This window comes from Miniopterus natalensis, chromosome 13, assembly GCF_054644295.1.
Source record: "Miniopterus natalensis isolate mMinNat1 chromosome 13, mMinNat1.hap1, whole genome shotgun sequence".
Taxonomy (NCBI): domain Eukaryota; kingdom Metazoa; phylum Chordata; class Mammalia; order Chiroptera; family Miniopteridae; genus Miniopterus; species Miniopterus natalensis.
The window spans coordinates 58,632,000-58,653,330 of record NC_142093.1 but is presented as its reverse complement, the minus strand read 5'-3'; the positions used below and the strand labels follow the sequence as shown (position 1 = coordinate 58,653,330).

General features: G+C 54.9%; 1 protein-coding gene across 1 annotated transcript in view; it reads left to right on the top strand.

The window, feature by feature from the left end:
- The window catches only part of LOC148091716 (protein Daple-like), a 58,219-nt gene that overhangs the window by 19,114 nt on the left and 17,774 nt on the right, over positions 1-21,331 (top strand). The window contains 9 exon segments of the mRNA XM_087823778.1: positions 3,674-3,820; positions 4,467-4,611; positions 7,695-7,873; positions 12,385-12,522; positions 13,867-14,516; positions 17,362-17,505; positions 19,360-19,530; positions 19,759-20,281; positions 21,057-21,196. Coding sequence (XP_087679904.1) covers positions 3,674-3,820; positions 4,467-4,611; positions 7,695-7,873; positions 12,385-12,522; positions 13,867-14,516; positions 17,362-17,505; positions 19,360-19,530; positions 19,759-20,281; positions 21,057-21,196 — 2,237 coding nt within the window.

Below are 21,331 nucleotides of genomic sequence, written 5' to 3'. Positions count from 1 at the left end.
CCCTGGCCCGAGGCAGGTGTTGGGAGAGTGAGTGTGGCTGCGGTGCTGGACTCGGGTCCTCTGCTCAGATTGGCCCAGTGCCTGCCCTGGAGCCTCAGTATCGCTAGTGCAGGGGCCCCACAAATACCCGGACTGGCCACTCTGCCTCCGTCTCTTGTTCACGCCGGAGCAGCCTTGCTAAGCTCCTCAGGCATCTCTCCAGTGCTCTTAGGTAAACTCCACACTCTGCCCTTGTCTGGCACTCACCCTCCTCCGGTCCCCAGTGGTACTCTGCTCCAGCTGCACCGAGCTCCCGTCGGGTGTCCTGGTGCCCACTGAGGCCTCCTCCGCCCACCCCACCTCCCCCAGTGCAAGGCCAGCTCGGGCGTGTGGGCCAAACTCTGCAGGCTGCATGCCCCAGCCTCCTCCTTCAGGCTTCCTGTTCACCCCTTACCTTCAGGCATGGTCACCACGTGGCATTGTCATGATGTATCTTCCTGCCTGTCCCTACGCACACCAGGAGCTCCTTGAAGAGAGAGAGTGTATTCCTGGCCTTGAGTTCGAGTTCTCGGTGCCATCACGTGTCTAGCTCAGGGATGGCTGAGCTGCACAGTCAGTCCAGGGGTGAAACCCGGCCCCCGCTAGTTCTTATGAGTAAAGGTCTATTGGAACGCAGCCACGCCCACTTGTCCACATACTGCCTGGCCGCTTTTGCTACACCCGTAGAGTTGAGTAGTTGTAACAGACTCACAACCTGAAAAGCCAGAAGGATTTACGCCCTGGTCCTTCACAGACCCACGTTTGCATGGCAGCAAACCCGGTGAGCAGGTGGAGCTTAGTGAGGGGCGATCTCCCTCCTCTGAGGACACCCCTGTGCTGGCTTTCGGTTGCCCTGAACACCTTGGACATGCCTGGGTGCTGTGGCCTAGGGCTTGGTGAGGAGACAGTTGTTTCTTTGACCTCCCCCTGGAAAACGAGGGTCTGTCTGTTGCTTGGTAGATGGTTGCTCGGTGAGCGTCTTATAGGAACAGGAAGTGACGGTGATGGGCAACCCGCCTGTTTGCTGGGCCTCAGGCACCGAGCGCGGGGCATTTCACATGCATTGTCGCGTGATATCTTCACACATCAGCCCCGTTTTCATGTCCATAGTGGGAAGGAGGGATCCACAGTCCAGGGACCTGCACTTGCTTCAGGTCCCACAGCTAACCATGCACGTGGCAGGCCCAGGAGTCAGAGCCCATCAACCCACGTTCCTAGTCCTCACTCCCAGTCACCATGAGAGCTCTGGGCCACTCAGGAACCAACTGCCAGGCCTGGCCTGTGACTTCCTAAATGTAGTCCCTCAGCTGTTCGCTGGGCTGGGTCAAACCTAGCATCCGGTTCAGTTGGGGTCAGGCCCTTGGGAGGCAGTGGCTGTGGGCAGCTGCCAAGGTGTGGCTCCTCCCTCCTGCAGCTGAGCTCCTTGCTAGCTTTAGGACTCAGGCAGGCTTCTTGGGGGTCTAGTCTCAATTCTGAGGTGGTGGGGTTTGCAAAGCAAGTTTAGATGTTTCTGTTGCTCAATACATGGTGAAGGTTGATGCCTCCAGAAAACAGACATATTTGAATAGTAGCTATAAATTTTTTTAAAAAAATATATCTTTATTGATTTCAGAGAGAGGAAAGGAGAGGGAGAGAGAGAGAAACATCAATGATGAGAGAGTCATCGATCCAGCCCACAACCCCGGGCATGTGCCCTGACCGGGAATCGAACCCCGATCGCCTGGATCCTAGGTTGACGCTCAACCACTGAGCCACGCCCAGCCGGGCTATAAATCATTTTGTTCCATGTTGCATTCTGCTTCTAGACACTTGTCCATCCCTGCCTGTCTCCAGATCCTCCAGGGCCCAACTCACATGCCACCTCTGATTGCTCCTCATGGTGTGATTCAGCTGACAGTGTCATTGAATACTTCTGGGAGGCCCACAAGAACAGAAGTGGAATAGTCCTTCCCTGTGGGACTAGCCTGGGGGTGGTGGTGGTCAGGCCCGCTCAGTGTTGCCTCATAGTGGGCACTCTGGGAGCCCAAGCATCTGACTCAGTGGGTGGGACAGAGTGGAGTCACAGAGGGAGCAACTCTGGCTGGGTTTTAAAGGCTGAGTAGGAGTTGGTTGTAAGGATAAAGGGGCAGGCTGTGCTATAGGAGCTCAGGGCTTGAGAGTATGGTGGTTGGTGTGAGTACTGGTGGGTAGACTGGCTGGAGCACAAGTTGAGAATGCTGGGGGCAGTGGTCAAAGAGGGAAAGCTGGGCCTTCTCCCTGCTTGGAGCCCCTCTATGTGCTCCAGCTCACATCGCCGAGTAGTTGGGGATTCTGACCCATGTGGGCTCCTTAAGGATGGGTTGCAGGCAGCTGAGGGCAGTGGAGAGAACACCAGTCTTCAGCTCCCCAGCCTGAGTTCAAGCCCCAGCATTACCCCTTGCTGGCTTTGTGACTTGAGGCTTATTCCTTAATTTACCCAAGTCAGCCTCTTCATGTGGAGGAAGTGACTGTCCCTGCCTCCCTCTCGGGGCTGTTGTGAAGAGTGGATGAGGCAGGGACAGAGAGTGCCTGGTGCAGGGCCGAAGACAGGCAGAGAGAGGGCACTCTGGTGAATCCAGAGTCCTAATGACCAAACCCTCCCCGCTGCCAGGCTCTGATCAGAACCATGTCCACTGACGGTGAGGTGCATGGTTTCCCCTCTACCAAGAACCCTGGACTCTGGCCCACACAGAGAAAATGAACAGGTGGCGGGTAAGCAGGAGCTACCGGCCACTCCTAGTTGTTATAACCCATAAGTGGGGCAAGCCTTGGAAAACTGCCCACTGAGAGAAAGGGACAGGTTCCCATGTGTGCATGTTTGCAGACTGTGAAGGCGTTCAGGGGAGACTCAGTGCCCCTACGATCCTGAGTGGTGAAGGCAGGGCTCCGGGGTTAGGGAGCAGAGATGCGGGGAGGAACTGAACGGCTCCCCCATGTGCTGGGCACCTGGGACAGGAGTGAGTCCAGCAGACAACTCCTGGGAGGGGCCTGCAAGGGACAAGCCTTTGTGTTCCACACCCAGCATGTGCCTGACACATAGTAGGCCCATAGTACTTATTTGTTTGTTGTGTCTTACAGACTCCTCATTTCCAGGAAACTGCAGAGAGCTGTTGGTTTCCCGAGGGCGTGTGTAAAATGTTCAAATAGGAACTGTGTGTGGAACGAAAGCCTGTCTGAATAGCCCTTTTTTTCCAGGACCCAGATCAGTGGGGTGAATGTTGAATAGAGAGGCCCAGACTCAGCCCTGAAACCCGGGAGCAACTCTTAGCCCCAGCCCTTTTTTGTTAAGGAACCAGGCTCAATGAAGTCCTATTCTTGTCAGCAGGTGCACTTGTCCAATCAGAGAGGTTACACATGTCAGACACTCTCACACCTCGGCTGGCAAAAAGGGGACACTGAGGAAGGGTTTCCTTCCCGGATTTAAATAGCTTCTTGATTCAGGGATTTTTTCATAGAGAAAGTCCATTGGCTTGGCCTCGTGGAAAAGGTTCAGGGGCTCAAAAGTGGAGACAGACTTTTCCTGTGGTGGCAGTTTTATCCCTAGGTTGTTGGTTTGGGCCCAGATGCCTGGAAGGACGCTGTCATCATGAAGCAAGGGCTTTAATCTGACGGTTTCGTGTATGTTTTTGCTGACCAGGAGCTGGTACAAGATAACTTCACCTTGATGGACACCAAGTCCATCATGAAGGAGCAGCTGGCTGCGGCTCGGGCCCAGCGTGACGAACTTTACCAGCTGGAGGAGAAGAACTTGAAGCTGACACAGAAGCTGCGGGACCTGGAATTGGTATTACAAGCTGTTGTGACCCATGTAACACAGACTGGGGCAGTGTCAGGTTATGCGGTGCCCTGCTCTGATTTTCAGCTACTGGGTTGGTGCTGCTGCTGACAAGCTGACCCGCTGACTGAGAGAGACGCTTGCTAAGCTCAGCAGCTTGAGTGGGCACCACTTAGGGTCCCGCAACCAGATAGGGCTTGACCGCTGTGCTGCTCTTCTGTAAGGATGGATGTACATGGGTGTCTGTTGCAAAAAGGGTCTCTGCTGGTGTGTGTGATGCGGGCTGAGCTGTGGTTTGTGAGTCCCATGGCCTTTCCGAGGTGTGTTAGGCCCGAGGCCTGCTCAGGGGCCTCAAAGCTGCCTTCATCACATTACGTGCTTTAAGGCCTGTGCTGTAGCTACTTTGTTCAGACACCACTCAGTTAGAGACCTCAGGTGTCTTCATCACCCAGGTCCCTGGCTCAACATCTCTTAGTGGTTGTAACTCTCACAGCTGGGCCTTGCAGGAGTCATTTCTGTGCAGCTGTGTTTTGGGAAGTGAGCAGGTGCACGGAGGCCCTTCATCTGGGGGAATGAGGGTGAATGCACAGGGGCTGGGGCCTGTCCAGGGGGTGCCCCAGGCTGCATCCTCACGCCACCTCTCTTCCTGCATTAGGACCAAGATGCACACAACAAGCGCACCGAGGAGCTGCTGGAGGAGATCACAGTCCTCAAGACTGCTCAGCGGGGGAGCTCGAGTGAGTCCACCCACCTGGGCCGGGCGCTGGAGCAGCTGCCCCAGGACGCACCCCTCTCGGAGGGTAGGCCGCAGCCCCAGGTGCCCAGGAGCCAGCCCAGCTGTGGTGCCTCCCTCATTCAGGGAGCTGAGCCCTTGGCTCTGAGTCTTAAGTGTCAGCCCATCCTCACGTCAAGGACATAGGACTCTATTCAAGGGTCGTTTAGAACTGTTCCCTCACAGCTCTCCCCAGGAGAACATGAAGGGCCTGGCATGCACTACAAAGTGTTGCCAGATTTCTCAGTTCCCATATGGACAGTGCCAGGAGCTCACAGACTACAGCAAGCTGACTGCAGAGAATGTCTCAGATCGACCCATGGGTGACTGAAAGCTCTGGAGGGCAGGAGACATCCCAGGGGTGACTAATCTTCACTATAAATGTCCCCTGGGCATTATTTCCTTTGTTCATTTGCATAATTGGGCAAGATGGATGCTGTCTGTTCTCTGTCTCCCTGGGTAGGGGCTGCTAAGTGGCTGCTTCTCACGGGACCCAGGCCTCTTTCTCTCCCTCTTGTGTCTGCACCCCGCCCAATACCCCCGACAGAGAAGGTGTTGAGTTGGCCAGGGGTAGGTGGCTGGGGGTGCCAGTGCATCAGGAAGCCTCAGCGCCTGGCAAACAATAGCCAGTTCCTGGTTTCAAAGATACCAACATGCACCTGAGGGTGCAAGGAATGTTTTTTGAGAACTTTACAGAGCAGGAGGGCTCTTGGCTGGTTTGGGGAGGGGGCTGCTTTTTCAATTCTGATAAACAGTCCTAAGCCTAATGGAAAGGCTGTTGAAAGCAGCTGGATATTTCTTCTCTTGCAGGGGTCCCATCAGTTCCAAACCTAAAATCAGTTCATCGAACTATCTATTGATCTGTGTGAGAAGTTAGTTCTTTCTGTGGTTTATGTGGCTGCAGTCCTGGGGCCGAGGAGTCTCTCAGGAAAACAGGGAGTCCCTCGGGGTCTGGGAGTTCAGGTTCATCCGGGAGGACCCCTGTCCCCTGGAGGCAAACAGAGGTGGTGCTGGCTGGCAGGGACCATCTCAGACCCAATGTGTTTCTGTAAGAGACCAGGGTGGCTGGTGGGGCTGGAAAGCCTCACTGACTCAGACTGGTCAAGGTAGTTTGTGAGCCCCTCGGGTCAGTGGCAGTGATTTATTCTCCATGTTCCCACTTCTACTCCTTCTCTGGAAGCTCATGAACAAAGTGGAATGTACTTCTGCGTGGGTGGTATGTGACTTTTTGAGGCAGAAAGGCCTGGCCTAGAGTCCTGGCTCCTCCACTTTTTAGCTAGGTGACCCCTTTTAAAGCTGTTTTCTTATCTGCAAAATAGGGGCAATGAAGCTGCCTTACAGGAATATCCTCTGAGAGGAGACAGCAAAGCACACGCTGTGCCTGGCCCACGGGCACCAACAAAAGAAGGCTGCTCTTATCGCCCTGTCTTAGTAGAAGATATCCCATTGCCCTGGTTCTTGGGGTGCTCATGAGCGTAGCACCCAGTAAAGAACCATTGGTTGTCTTCCCAATAAACTGCTGTCATCATAATAGCCTGAGGCACTGGCTTTTATGGGAGAGGAAATGAGGCTTGCAGTGAATTCCATTGTTGTACCTGAAGAACCTTCACAATCATTTCCATGAGTGCAGAGCTTCGGGTGAGACAATGGAAAAGCTTGGGGTGGGCATTGGTGACGGTTGCCGGACAGTTGGAATGTATCTAATGCCCCAGAACTGCATGCTTGAAAGTGGTTAAAACAGTGAGCTCTGTGTTGAATATATTTCAGCACAGTTATAAGAAATGTTATTTTTAAAGTGAATGCTGTAAAGGTACTGTCGAATGACGGCAGTGTGTGGATTACAGGTGTTTTAGTCGGTTAGCGTCATTTGTAGCCTGGTCAAGACGAAGCCCTTCACCTGTCTGCTTGTGTTGATGGCGCGTGTCTGTGTGTGGTCAGCGCTGGGATAGAGTCAGGACCATGATGCTCCTTTGCTGCACTGCTGAGCTGCCTGCTGCTGGGGTCTTTAGCATGTTCTGACTTCTTGGGTCTGCACTGCTCTCCTTGGTGGGAGATGAGAAAACAGGGTGGGATGCAGACACTTTTGTCCTTGTGATGGTCCAGAGTTGCTGGGCACACACATTTTGTTTCCAGCTTGATGTGCCTGCTGTGAAAGCCACCCCTGTGTTCTCCCAAGCCCTAGGGTGGTGAAGCAGCAGCAGGTGGAGGTGCCGCACTATTAGCAATACAGTGTGATAGGCTCCCAGGGCTGAGCACATGGCATGGAGGGACAGGCAAGGGAATAACCCTGAGCCCTCCTTCGAGGGCTTTCATATACATTCATTTTTTCTTCCTGAAAAAGTCCTGGGACTTACCTAAATTTACGCACCTGGTGTGGCAGGAAGGGCCCAGAACCCCCATACTCCTTGGATCTGTGCTCCCTTTTCTATTCTGCATTTAAGCTGTTTAAAAGCAAAGTAAAGTTTTCTATCTTTAACTTACGTTTTTGTCTCGCTTCAGATTTTTAAAGCAATTTAGATATACTATGTCATTCCTTTTCCAATGTAATTGTGAAATTACAAAATGAAATCTCTGTCCAAAGGCACTCATATGGGGTTGGCAAGTACTGGGCATATGTTCCCCATGCCCTCTACCACCCCTGGCGGACATAATGGTCAATTATTGTGCCCCCCCCCTCGCCCCAGCTGAGCTACCCAGACTCCCACCACTCAGAGCTGGCACAGAAAATGACATCTGTTTGCCATCTCTGTTAGTCCTTGAAATCCTTGACTTGACAGTCAGGTTAGAACTTGGAAAAGTGGTTCCAGCAGTTCCATGGCCTTGAACTTTTGCATTGGCTTCTTCACTGTCACCTGCTTTCCTCCTCAGCTCTGGGTCGCCCCCCTGGGAGATATCAGCTGAGCCAGCAGGGGGCCATAGTGGTCTGATGAACCCTCAAGTGCTGATTGCAACAGCACATTGTGAAAAAGACAGGGTACCCAGATGACCTGTGGGAGACCATCCCAACCCCTCAAGCCTCGGGCTCAGGCTGATGGCTATCTTGAGCCCGGGGGCAGAGAGGGGAAATGGAGGCCCCTGGAATCTGGGTTCTGACTCGACTTTGAACTTCAGCCTCCAGAAAGTCTGAATTTGAGCTGAAGGAATGCACCTCCATCCACATCCTGAAGCTGGAGGAGGGCCAGAGCCTCCAGAGCACCATCCAGGGGCTGCAGGACACGTCCCTGGCACTGCAGAAGAGCAGCCTCAAGTGCAAGGAGCTGGAGAGGGAGAACCAGCAGCTCAGCCAGAAGGTAACCATGGGTGGTGTCTGGAACCCACGGGCAAGCAGGTGGCCAGGTGGAGCCCCCAGGTGCTGGTGAGGCTGCGCAGCTGTGAGAAATGCAGAATCCAGGGCAGCCACAGGGGTAGCAGAGGGACAAGGGCAATTAATCACTGAGAAGAGTCAGGAGGCAGCGTGAGGTGTCCCTGCAGCAAGTGACCAGACAAGATGGACCTCTGTGTGCCTTGTTGCCTTCATCTGTGAAATGGGGTTGACGATGGACCCACCTAATAGGTGGTGTGAGGGTCGTGTGAGTTAGTGTAGATGAAGGGTCCAGCACATGGTAAGCGGTTAATGGAAAGAGAGCAGCGCCCTGTTGGAGAGCCCCGGGTGGGCGTGGGAGAGGAGCAGTGACGGGAGACGCGCACCTGAGTGTGGGATCGCTGATGGGCCATCTCGGGGCACTGCTGCGGGTAAACAAGGTCCATGCTCACTCCCCTTCCCGTTGGTAGGATGAGCGGGGAGGTGGCTGCATTGCATTTCTCTTCTGGACAGCCCCTGGGTCTCCCCAGCAGCACAGTGTACACGGACATCTGGGGGACAGGCAGGCTCACAAACCAGGCTTCGTCCTGCAGTCAGGAGCACCCCATTGCTACAGCAAGAAGGGCTGGGAGAGGCTGGTATGGCCTCCTGTGCTGGCCACTCTGGGTCAGGGGATCAGTTCCTACAGACACACCGGGGATGGCAGGGCGGCACTGTTGGCTGTGCTCACAGCTTGACCACATTCTGGATGAGGGAAGGGCAAGGGAACTCTTGCTGACCACCTTGTGGGACTGGTGCTTTCAGGTGTCTGGGCGTCTGTCCCAACCTACCCATGAGTCCCGCCACTGTCATTTGCTGCAGCTGCATCAGCAGCAGGAAGGACATGGGCTACAGGCAGGAGACCTGGGTCCAGCTCTGCTGGCACTTTATCTCTGGGTGAGGCTCAGGGCAACCCCTCCTGTTGAGTGGTTTGCCCAGGCCTCCCGTGGGACATCCAAGGTTCCATTACTCAGTCTCCTTGTCCCCTTGAGGCATTTTGTGCCTTTCAGCACAGTAGCTGGCAAATAGTTTGCCCTTTCTCTGTGGGACAGTAGGAAGCCTGACTCATGCCATGTCCCTCGGTGCAGCCCGCACAGGGAAAGCCACTGGACAGTGTGGGGTTCTTAGGCTCACGTGGGCCTGGCGCAGGAAATGTCTCTAAATGGCAGACCAACCTCGGCTGAAATAATAAGAACTTTCCATTAGAAAGATGAGACCTCTGACTGGGCGGGTCCTCCCCGGTCTGCCGCAGAAGGCCTGCGATGTGACCTGTGGCCCAGCACCCGCAGGCCCAAGAGATGCCGCTGATGCTTCTCCTCCCTTGGGGTCCACTCCAGCCCCTCCTCTACACAAGCAGGGCTGGCGGTGGGTGCCATCACCCTGGCACAACTCCTTATCCCCCCATCTATCAGGTCCCACACATGCTTCCTCTCTGGATCAGTTCCCTGGTAGGACACCATGTGGTCCTGCCACAGCCCTTGGGAGCCATGTCTTGGCTCAGAGTCCCTGGTAGAAGGGAGGGGCCGCAGTTCCCAGACCAGAGCTGCCCTGTGCCAGGTGCCAGGAGCCCTGGGAAGGTGGCCCTTCTGCTCTGTGGAGGGCTCCTCCTTCCATCCTGCGGGCTTCCCTTCTTGCTCGGCCTGCTTGGGACCCGGCTGCATCTGTCCTGACCCAGCAGGGCTGGCTGTGCTTTCTCCCCCGAGCCTGGCAGGTGACCAGTCCCCTTTAACATGGAGTGGATGGTGCCTCTCAGCCATCAGCTAAGTACCATAGGGCACATGGCCCAACAGTGACCTTCCTGGGCGAGGGAAGGCACAGCCTCTGACAAATCTAGACAACATGGCCACTCTGGAAGGTGTCCAAGAAGGAGGGAAAAGGGTCAGCCAGGACACTGTAGCCTGGAGTCCCTGGCCCTCTGCTGCCAGCTCTGGTCTCCCACTACTCAGCGTGGTACCCAGGTTTTAGGCTCACTTTGGTCTGAATGTCTCTAAACCTTAGTTCCCGAAGTTAACATCCTTCCCTGTAACTCAGGACACTTCTGTGGACCTTAGAGAAGGTGCCACTCCCTCATCTAACCACATTGATGTCCCAAGAGTTCATTTCTTCAACGAGGATCCCTGGTTGTCAGAGGAAGAGAGGCAGCCCCTTGGGGGCCTGTCATGGGAACAGTAGGGCAGCACAGGGGCTGATAGGCTGGTTCTGGGAACCACAGCCTCACCCCATGAGCCCAAGTCCGGTGCTTTGGGAGGGACGAGAAACCCTGTGGGGCCACTCGCATCTCAGCCAGTGAGCTCTCCAGGGGAATGGAGTCCTTTGGGGACAGACAGCAACAAAGGCTCCAGTGCAGGGCAGAAAGGATCAGACAGAGAGAAAGGGGGGGCTGGCCAGCAGTGTGGGTGTGACGTGGGGCAGCCACATCTCAGACCAGAAGCAACAACAGTCAGATACACAAAGGCTGGAGCAACGTTCTTTCTCTGGGAGGGAAGGGGTGGAGGGTGAGCGAGGTGGGGTTGGGGGCATACTCCACAGGCCCCGGCTGAATGACAGCAGGGCTGGGGTTGGCCCACCACTGTAAATGGAGCTCAGCCACATCCTCACTGTGGGGCTTGGACAAATTACTCGATTTCTCTGACCCCGTACCCTTCCCTGAATGATGGTTGGTGACAATTGTCCAGGGCCTTCCTCCTCAGAGCCACTCTCAGGTATGGGCCCTGCCACTGAGGAGATGCTTGGTTCTCTGCTGAGTCCAGGCCTTGTGCTAGGAAATGGGGCAATGATGAAGAACGACCAGAAGGACGTTTTTACTTCTGAGAAAGACTCAGACACGTGGCATGTTGTAGCGCATGTTGCCATTGGCTCTGGCTGGGTGAGGCTCCCCCGTCAGAGAGTCCCCAAGTTGAGGCAGGGGGCTTGGTATGCTGACAGGGAGATGTGAGGACATGAATGGGAGCCCCAGTGTGCCCGGCCCTCCCCACTCACGGGGAAGAAGCGAGCCTGGCTGCTGTTTCCAGAGGAGTCTGGAGACAGAAACCTTTACCTGTGAGAGAAAGGCAGGGTGGCCCTCCCCCAGACAAGAGGGCAGAGCTGACATTAGAACAGCCATCTTTCTGGGAGCTTTGTAAAGCTACCTGTGCCATCCACACTCCAGACAGGCGAAGAGAGTAGGCTCCTGGTCCTGGCTGCCCACTGGGCCACTCGGGGTCTGAGAGACTGACCCCAAGAGGTTTTAATTGGTGTCCTGAGGTCTGGAGTCCTTAAAGGCTTTGAGAACCATCTTTGACTTTGGAGATCCAGTATTTAGAGCAGTCACCCTAAACCCGCAGCATCAGGGTCACAAGTCAACATGCAGATTCTTGGGCCCCAGCCCCAATCGACTATGTCAGAAGCTCTGGTGATGGGTGAGGGGACAGGGCTCTCACAAGGGATCAGCTGTTGCCTCCTACTTGCGGCCTGTGAGCTGTGTGCTGAGCACTTCACACTGACAGAGGCTCCTGATGATGCCTGTTGCTTGCTGGCCCTGTGTCAGTTATGGAAACCCACTAGTGGTCACATTGGTAGCAGGAAGCAAGCCTTTCTCCCACCTCCCAGCTGGTGATGAGTTTGGTGTCAGTGGGAAGGACAGCAGCATGGGCCTCACCTGGGAGCGGAACCTCAGGTCCCGCCCTGGCCTCCGGAGTCTGAGTCTGTGTCCATCACGTTGTTGAGGTGTCAGGCACAGTGTGAGAGAAGTGCTGATCTTGGCCGTTCCCGTTCAGGGAGGTTGGGCACTGGTGGGTCCCAGCAGAAGAACTTTTTGCGGGGCTGGTGACTGGGCCATTGTCCAGGCAAGATGGAAGGTGGTGTGGCCTGTGGCAGGCAGTGGGCTGTGGAGGGGGGAGCCACATGTAGAAAGAGGACAGGCCTTGGGGACACATTTACTTGGAGGGTGAGAGGAAGGAGAGACATGGCAGAGGACTACTCCGAGAAGCTGGGTGAATAGGAATATCCCCAACCAGGTGGAGTACCTCCAGGATATCCAGTGGGTGTGGCTGCTGGCCCCAGGACATGTGACCTGGCTCCAAGGATAGTAGTAGACAGGACCTAAGATGGAAGCAGAGAGAGTGAGGAGTGGTGAGCTGGGAGGGAAGCTGACCAATGGGGGCCAAGAACTTTTCCTCTACCATGAGCTGAAGGTGCAATCTGTGGGCTGAGAAGAAGTGGTCAAGGGTATGGGGAGGTCACTGCAGAACAAGGCCTGATGTGGGGAGGTGGCCCAGTTATGCCATCAGGAGCCAGCTTGTATCTCCCTGCTCTTCGGGCCTTGGCAGTGGCTGTTGGACCTCCCCAATGTCAGGAAGAAGGTCTTTCCTTGAGAAAAGGCCTGTTAAAGTATCTGTGGGGCTGACAGCATTGGGATTTCTTTAAATTACAGTTCACTTCATAAAACTAACTCTTCAATGGGCTTGGTCTTTGGCCCTGCAGATTGAAGAGCTGCAGATGGAGCTGCAGAGAGAAAAGCAGAGCAGCCAGGATTTGGAGACCCTCAGCGAGGAGCTGATGGAAGATAGAGAACGATTGCACAGCGACATGGAGATCCTAAAGTCTGACAAGGCCAGACAGGTAGGTCCTCCAGAGCGAACAACTCCCCTGGAGGCCCTGCCTGCCAGAGGAAGAGTCCAGGACCATTGTCATGGCCTGGTAATTTATCAGTGGCCCATGGGTCTCTGGTTTCCTCACTCAGCTGCAGCTCAGACAGCAATTCTCAGCCACAGCAGGGTGCTGGGGGCAGATGTTGCTTCCCAGGGACACTGGCCATCTTTCTTTTGATAGTCATGACTTGGAGGAGGGAGGAGGTGCTCCTGGGTATGCTGGGTAGAGGCCAGGGATGCTGCTAAGTGTCCTGCAGCTTATGGGTCAGCCCCACAGGACAAAGAATGAACTTTCTCCAAATGTCCAGTGTCACACTGATCACCCTGGTAAACCTCCAGGGCTAATTTGCCTCCCGCCACAAGAAGTCCCAGGGTAGGCAGTCCAGTGGTGGGACAGCATCTCAGTGAGGCCACCAGGAGCCAGGCTTGTCTCTCTGTGCTCTGCTGGTCTTGGCAGAGACTATTGTACCTCCCCCAGAAATGGGCAGGAAGAAGGTAGGGGGCAGGAAGAAGGTACAGAGGGAAGGTCTCCCCAGGACTCTCTATCAACATCTCATTGGCCAGACCCGACATATGACTAGCCCTAGCTGCAAGGGAGGCTCAGGATCAAGCACTTGAGTTTCAGCCTCTCTCATGGTGCTGAAGAGGGTGCTGACAAGGTGCTGTGTATCATCCCAGGGCAGGCGCAATCGCCACCCTGATCTGGCTTACAGTTTAGAAGTCAGAATGACTGGTGACAAGCCAGGTAACTTCAGATGTGTGCTATTGAGGGAATGTGCGATCGTCCTGGGAGCGCCTTGCGAGGTGCAGGACATTTAGAATAGTGGTGCAGGGCTTTTCTTACGAGCTGACACACACTGAGCCCTGGAGGGTGAAGAGGAGCCCGTGCTGCTGAAGGCCAGAGCTTGGAGGGCGGTGTGTGTTCAAGGCAGAGAGAAGGTCACATGCAGTGTCTGTGGGGAGAGTGTCTTAAGGAGAGGCCACAGGGGTGGGCCAGCTCCTCGGGCCCCTGCCGACCAGGATAGAAAGAACCCTGGGACATCACTTTCACTGTGTTAAGTAGGAGGAGATGTAGTTTATGTTTCTAAACCAGCCTGGCTGTTGTGCATGTGCTTGACTTTGAACTGTCTCAGTGGGGATCTCCGTGCCCTTCACCTTGTGTCCATATCAGGCCTCTGGGAAATGTTAGAACTTCTGTCGGGTCCACGGTGGTGTGGTCTTTCCAGGCCTACACTTTAGTCCCCTAGTTTGGACCCAAACCCCTGAAATATGTTCACACAGCTGCCTGTGTCTTTTTCATTGTGTTTTCGTGCAGATTGATGATCTTGCTCAAATAAGGGTTTGTCTCAACGAACTGGTCCGGTCCCTGCAGCAGAGGTCCCAGGTCACCAGTGAGGCCTGCATGAAGGACATCAAGAAGGGGAGCAGAGACCTCCACCAGACGGTGGCAGAGACCAGCACCAGCCTCAACAAGCTGCAGTTGGTGAAGCAGCAGCTGTACCGGGACCTGGAGCAGATGACCGAGCAGGTGGAGCAGGTGGCGGAGCTGGAGAAGGAGAAGGAGAAGCTGGCCAGGGAGGTCTCCTCTCTGAAGACAGCCACCGACGCCCTGGAGTGTGAGAACCAGGGCCTGATACTGGAGAACCAGAGGCTGCAGCAGACCCTGGAGAGCAGCAGCCAGAAGTCACAGGCCCAGGAGCAGGAGCTCGGGGAGCTGGAGGCAGAAAGCCAGGCCCCGCAGCAGGGTCCGGAGGCCCAGCAGCTCGCCACCAAGCAGCTGGGGAGGCCCGAGGAGGAGGCGCAGCTGGCAGCAGCTTATGAGGCCCGGCTGCAGGAGCACACGTGCCTGGGCTCGCTCCACGAGCACCTGTCAGGGGAGTACGAGGCCCTCAAGGATGAGCATAGCCGCCAGAAGACGCTGCTGCATCGCACCCTGGAGCTGGTGCACAAGTCTCAAAAGGATAGGTGCGTGCCGGCTGCTGGCGGGCAGACTGGCGGGCTCCCCTGGGCTCCTGTCCCCCCTTCGCTCTGGCCCCTCGAGTTTCCTCTGGACCTGCTGCTTCACAGTGAATAGAAGTACATCGAGCTTCACCTTCAGCGGTGTGGCTTTTGTGCAGCTGGAGACAGGGGCAGGAGGGTCCCCAGGGGGAAGGGTGTGCACACTACTCCCAGCTCAGGGAAACCACGTGTTAGCTTTGGGGGCCCTGCTCCCCTGAGGATTCCTACTCCCTCTTCCTTTTGTCTCCAAACCAAGAATGTCGGGGGATGTTCACCGAGCTGCCTGTCTGCAGTGATGTGCTTCCCTAGATTCCCGGGCCTGTTCTTCCCTGTCAAAGTCTCAAAGTCTGGGCTTTTTTTTTTTTTTTTTAACTTTTAATTTTGAAAACTTTTGAATAGATAGGAATACACAGAATAGTGCAGTGAAAGCACTGTGTGCCATCACCAGCTTCAGTCCTTGTCAACACTGCCTTTCTCGGTTCATTGTGACCTCCTCTCTACCTCCATGCACCTTTTCTTTGGGGTAAAACTGATGTATGTTGAAATGCATAAATCTTAACTTTGTGCTCCTGACAAATGGGGGCTTTGTGTGCATGCAGTCCGCCAACATGACCCGAGCTCCTGCCGGGCAGATCCTGATTGCGCCAGGCCCTGGGAAGGTGCAGCAGGACCCAGAGCCTGGGAGAGGTGGATGTGCATGGGACTCAAAGGCGGGAGAGGGGGGATCCTCTCAGACACCTGGAGCAGTGCAGGAGGGAGCTGTCGTCCACACATTGTGCTTGTGAGACGTCCCTGCTGACGGTGTTTCCTGTGACTCTGCCTCACAAGACGCGAAGCAGATGCTGGGTCTTTAGTGGGAGCAGCTGAAGGGCAGGAGTTTCCCTTGCAGGGATCCAGGGAGGCCGCTAAGCCAGCCAAACCTGGTGAGGGCATCTGATGATGTCGTGAGCCTGGGGGTGATGACACTCATGTATTCACTTACCTAGCACTTCCTGTTGACTCTCTTTGGGACCTTCCACCCCCTTTTCCACCCAGGTCTCCATCCTTCGGGGGTGCTGGCATGTCTGCTCCTATTAGGCCTGCTCCTTCCAGCCAAAATGAGCGTCATGAGCCTCTTGGCATCTCCATCTCCTCCTCCTCCCGCACCCATACTGTGTTCACATGATGCTTAGTGAGCATCTACTGGATGTGGGTCCTGTGTCTAGATGTGGCGGGAATGCACCCAGCTGACTAATGATGGGAAACTGGTGTGGTGCCCACCCCTCACCAGGTGCTTACAGGCCTCATCCTTAAGGTCCTGTCATATTTATAACAGTGTCATGATATACCTAATGTCCTGTTATATTTATAACAGTGTCATGATGTACCTAATGTTATATTTGTAAGTGTCATGATGTGTTCCTAATGTCTGTTCAGACTGGGACGGTTTGTGCAGGTGGAATCTGACTGGCTCTGAAGGAGGAGTTCATTGCTCTTTTTCCTGTAGCTTCTTGCTCCATAAAACATGCGGACCTACTGTGCTACTCTGTAGGTTTCGCTGGTTGGAAAGATAGCTAGAGACCCCTTGGTATGTCTGCAGCCGGGCTACAGGTTTGTGGTGCAGGTGCCTGGAAGACAAGGATGATGGCTCTGCATTCATTCCATTTGACCCAACACGGACACTCACTCGTTCCCCAGCACATGCTGGCTGATGTCAGACCCCGTACTAGGGATTCAATGGGAGCAAGACTCACTCAGTGTCTTCCCTGCAGCAGGGCAATTACTAATGGTTGGAATATGCTTGACCAGTGTGCTTGTCCAAGACACAACTGGGAGGCAGGGGTCGGGACCCTAATGGTCCGTGGCCCTCTTTGTCAAATGGGGATGAGTTTTTCCAGAATCGTTAGCCTGGATGAGAAAGATCACCACCCTGCAAGCCAGGCATAGCCCACCCCCACTTTTCACCTCCCACTCGGGGCAGCCTCTGCCCGTGGCTAAAGGCCATATGCACATTTGTCTTGAAACAGCCGCCTCAGCTGGTTTCCGAGTTTGAGTCTCCACAAGTGTTGGCTCCAGGCAGATGGTACAAGGACAGCTGATAGGGGGTGGGTGGAGGGCTGCAGACGACTCAGTCAGCACCTTGGAAGTGGGGAGCTCCCAAGCCATCCCTGGACTTGGAAGGTTCCAGCAGGCAGGAAGGTCAGCCTGGGGGAGAGCTTCCTGAGCCATCCCTGGACACAAGAGGTTCCCTGGACATGAGAGGTTCCAGCGGGCAGGAGGGTCAGGCTGTCCCTGGACACTAGAGGATTGGCCAAGGGCTGGTCAGGGCCTCCCTCTTGTGCTCTACTGCCCTCCAGAGACACTGTTCTGTAATGAAGATTGAGGCAGGAAGAAAATAAAAGCCCCAAACTGAGGGGGAAGTTATGGGGGAGGTTAAGGGCTGGATTGGCAGTGCCTTGAGGAGCAGGGTGTGTCTGTGTGTGTGCATGTGTATGTGCAACTCGCCCCTGGCAGCATCTTGGGCCCCACCAGGCAAGCCTCTGGTCAGTCGTGGTGTTCTCAGCAGACTAGCAGAGGGAGGCTGCTGTGACAGGGACTAGAAGGGACCATGGAGACCCCTCAGGTGGGAGGAGGAGAGCTCAGCTCCGCAGCTGGAGGAGATCCCCCAGAGCTGGCCCCAGGCTGTCCCAACTGTCATTCTCCCATTTCTCAGCTGCCCAGGCCCACTCCCTGCCCATCCGCATCCCCCTCAGCGCTGCAGAGAGAAGCTGCTTTTGGGAGGCTCTGCAGTCTTCTGGGGTGTCTGTTCCTAGTGGGTGTGTTCCCTCCACAGGCATCACGACATGGTGAGACACGGGGCGGCGCTGGGGCAGCTGGAGAAGCTGCTGAGCGCTGAGCGGGAGGCTCTGCAGCTGGAGCAGAGGGTCAACGACAACGTCACAGACGAGAACCGGAGGCTGCGGGAAGAGCTGGACAGGTAACTGCCCCACCCCACGCAGCGGCGTCTGCCAGGGTTTCATTCAGACCAACTCACTCACACCCGCTGAGCAAAGCTCCAGAAAGTCCTCTGATGATGGTATATTTTTACCAACCCTGTCAACTGCTGGATGGTAAGAAGGTAAAAGGGGACGCCAGCTGGTGGCTGGGATGGAAGGACTAGGGACACCTGGGATGGTGCCCTGTCTGGGCTTGGACAGCCTCACCTCCCACACTGGTGGTGATGATGATGGCATCGGGCCCGGGCACCCTCAGCCTCTAACTCCAGCGATCGGTCCCGTGAGGGAGGGAGGGAGAGCCAGTCCTCATTCACGAAATCCCTGTGTATGAATCACCTACTGGCTGAAATGTCCTTGTAACCCCCAGAATGGCACCTGTGGCCTTTCATGGATGTGCCCAGAGTGCAGGACACTGGTGTTGACTGATGCGCACATTTGCAGCTGAGGCCGACAAGGCCTTTGACTCCTGCCTTGTGCCAGTGCTCACACTGCAAATGAGCGTCCTGCTCATGGCCCAGTTAGTGCCATGATTTTCTCGTTTTGTGCTTTTGGGTGGCAATTTTGCTGTTTGAAATGGCCCCCAAATGGAGTGCTGAGTGCTGCCTAGTGCTCCCATGTGCAGTGCTGCACCGGGCCTCACGGAGGACACGAATGGTAGATAAGGCTCATGCAGGCAGGAGTCACAGTGCTGTTGCTGTGAGTATGTTACACAGGCATCTTTATGTCTTGTTCAGTTGACACAAGTGTGCCCTGAGACTTACAGGGGCATGGGGAACAAGTTCAGTGGACACTGATTCTGTGTTCACGGTGATGATAGAACATTATACTGGGAATCATGGGAATTGACTGAGCTCTTGAACAGGTGAAGAAACAGCTCAGTGAGATTAAGTCATTTGTTCAAGGTCAGTGCTCCTAGTTGACACAGTCAGGTTTCGAGTCCAGGTCCTGTCTCAATCCAGAGTCATGACTGTAGGAAGCCTTCCTCCCCACAGCCTTGTTTTAGAATGTCCTGAAGGGCTGCAAACTCAGGTGCCTCTGGTGGCCAGGCAGGTCCAGGACATGGGGGAGAAGTGTCAGCGACAGACCAGACCCTCGTGGAGAGCACACACCATATGAAGGCATCAAATGGGAGGCTGGCCAAGGGCTTTTGTTTATGCTTTTTTTTCCCCAAGAAGCTAGACATCTGAATGTTGATGTGAAACTTAAAAATTTTTAAATCTTAATAAACCAATTAATTAAAAACAACAACTGTGTAGGCCAAACTGGACACATCTGTGTTCAAACTGAGTCCATGGGCCTCTGGTAATTGGAGTTTCTGGTATAAATCTTCCCCCAGGAAACCCAGTGGGGTAATTATGATGATGACCATAATTTCACTGGGTTTACATAGTACCCAGAATCTCATCTTTCATTTATCTCAGGAGTTGAAATTAGAAAGGGACTTGGAATTGGGGAGAAGAGCTGGGCATAGGCATAGAGTTTTAGAGCAAAATTGTTCTGGCTCAGTGTTTTTTAAAAGTGTTTTAATAGAAGAACCCTTTATCCATGTAGGCAGGGATGCCAACGCCTTAAGTATAAAGAGTGCTAATAATGACGCTGTGTTGAAGTGGTGTCCGAGCCTGCCTGTCCTGTCGCCCAAGCCAACAGTGGGACACCAGGGGCAGCCTTATAGAACCCCAACAGACAGTTTGAAAATTGCTGATTTTGTTCAACCTTCATTTACACATGAGAAAAACTGAGGCCCAGAGAGGTGGTGGTTTTGAGTAAGGTTGTACAGCTGGGACAGAGCCTGGGAGTGCTCCTCAGCCCTTGGCCCTGTGTCTCTCCATCCCCAGGGTTGATATCCGGCACCAGCAGCTGAAGAAGGAGCTTGAGGAGCTGCAGAGCCACAACAAGGAGCTGCAAACCTCACTGGAGAGCTCCCAGCTGGAGTCAAAGCACTGGAAGGCCCACTACCAGGAGCTGAAGGAGGAACAGGAGGAGCTGCGCGCCCATAACATGGAGCTGCAAGCCTCCCTGGACAGCTCCAAGCTGGAGGTGGACCGCTGGCAGGCTCAGTATGAAGAGCAGAGGAGGGAGCAGTAGGAGCTGAGCGCCCACAACAAGGACCTGCAAGCGTCCCTGGACAGCTCAGAGCTGGAGGTGGACCGCTGGCAGGCCCAGTATGAAGAGCAGAGGAGGGAGCAGGAGGAACTGCGTGCCCACAGCACAGAGCTGCAAGCCTCCCTGGACAGCTCAGAGCTGGAGGTGGGCCGCTGGCAGGCCCAGTATGAAGAGCAGAGGAGGGAGCAGGAGGAGCTGAGCGCCCACAACAAGGACCTGCAAGCCTCCCTGGACAGCTCCAAGCTGGTGGTGGACCGCTGGCAGGCCCAGTATGAAGAGCAGAGGAGGGAGCAGGAAAAACTGCATGCCCACAGCACAGAGCTGCAAGCCTCCCTGGACAGCTCCAAGCTGGAGGTGGACAGCTGGCGGGCTCAGTATGAAGAGCAGAGGAGGGAGCAGGAGGAGCTGAGCGCCCTCAACAAGGACCTGCAAGCCTCCCTGGACAGCTCCAAGCTGGAGGTGGACCGCTGGCAGGCTCAGTATGAAGAGCAGAGGAGGGAGCAGGAGGAACTGCGTGCCCACAGCACAGAGCTGCAAGCCTCCCTGGACAGCTCAGAGCTGGAGGTGGACCGCTGGCAGGCCCGGTACCACGAGCTGAAGGAGCAGCACCAGGACACGGAAACATCGCTCACCAAGTCCCGCAAACAATGCGAGGTGAGGCCCAGGGCTGGTGGGCCTCGGGACGCCGGGCTGAGTTCCCTGGGCTGACAGCCTTGGTCTCGGCCAGGTGGGAATGGGCCCTCATTGGGGTCTGTGCTCAGAGGCTGTGTGAATGTCACACAGAGGCCGAGGGGAAGCCAGGAGTATTTGAAGGGACGAACTCCATGACTGGCAGGGATGTGTTAGGAAACACCTTTCATCAGGCCATGGCTCTTTGCAGGGTCGGGCAGTGCATGGAGACAGCCCAGTACTGCTTCATGTCTGTCTTCCAGCTGAGCACTTTGCTCAGTGCTGACCCGGGTCCTCTCACGCAGTTCTGCACGTCCCCCTACTGGGGATCCAGCCTGCAATGCAGGCGTGTGCCCTGACTTGAGAATCAAACTGAGACCTCTTGGCGCGTGGGACAGTCCTCGTCCAAGTGGACCACACCAGCCACCAGCATATTGATGAGATATGTAACATTATTTTTTAAAATTGTTAAGTCCTCAGAATCTGTTGTATATTTTGCCTAATGGCACATCTCAGCTCAGACTGGCTGCATTTTCAGAGCTCGGCCTCCACGCGTGGCCAGCGGCTGCCTGATTGGATGGTGCAGTGACAGAAGGCTTGGCCGTCCCCAGATCATTGACCATATTAGTCATTCTGACTGGCGTAGAAAATACCGAAATGGCCATCTTTGTGCACGTGGCTCTCTTCCTCTTTGGAAGTAGATTCCCAGCATGAGTCATGGGGAGCATGGCGTTTGAGACATTGTCGATCTGTGTTTTAGATGCTGTTTGATCTCAAGGGGGACTTGGAGGAAGAAAATCACTACCTCTCGGAAAAGATCCAAATGATGGACCAGAACCTGAGGCTTCTGGAGCAGAAGTTGGATAATCAACTTCAGTACCATGAGGAGCAGCAGTACATGTAAGGGGTGTGGGCGGGCTGGGACCTTTTCACAGAGGGGTCCTGGTTTCCAGCTCCAGCCTAGACCCTGACATTCAGGGCAGAGAACCCCTGGGGCGCATCACATCCCAAGGGTGAGGGGACAGACCATCCTAC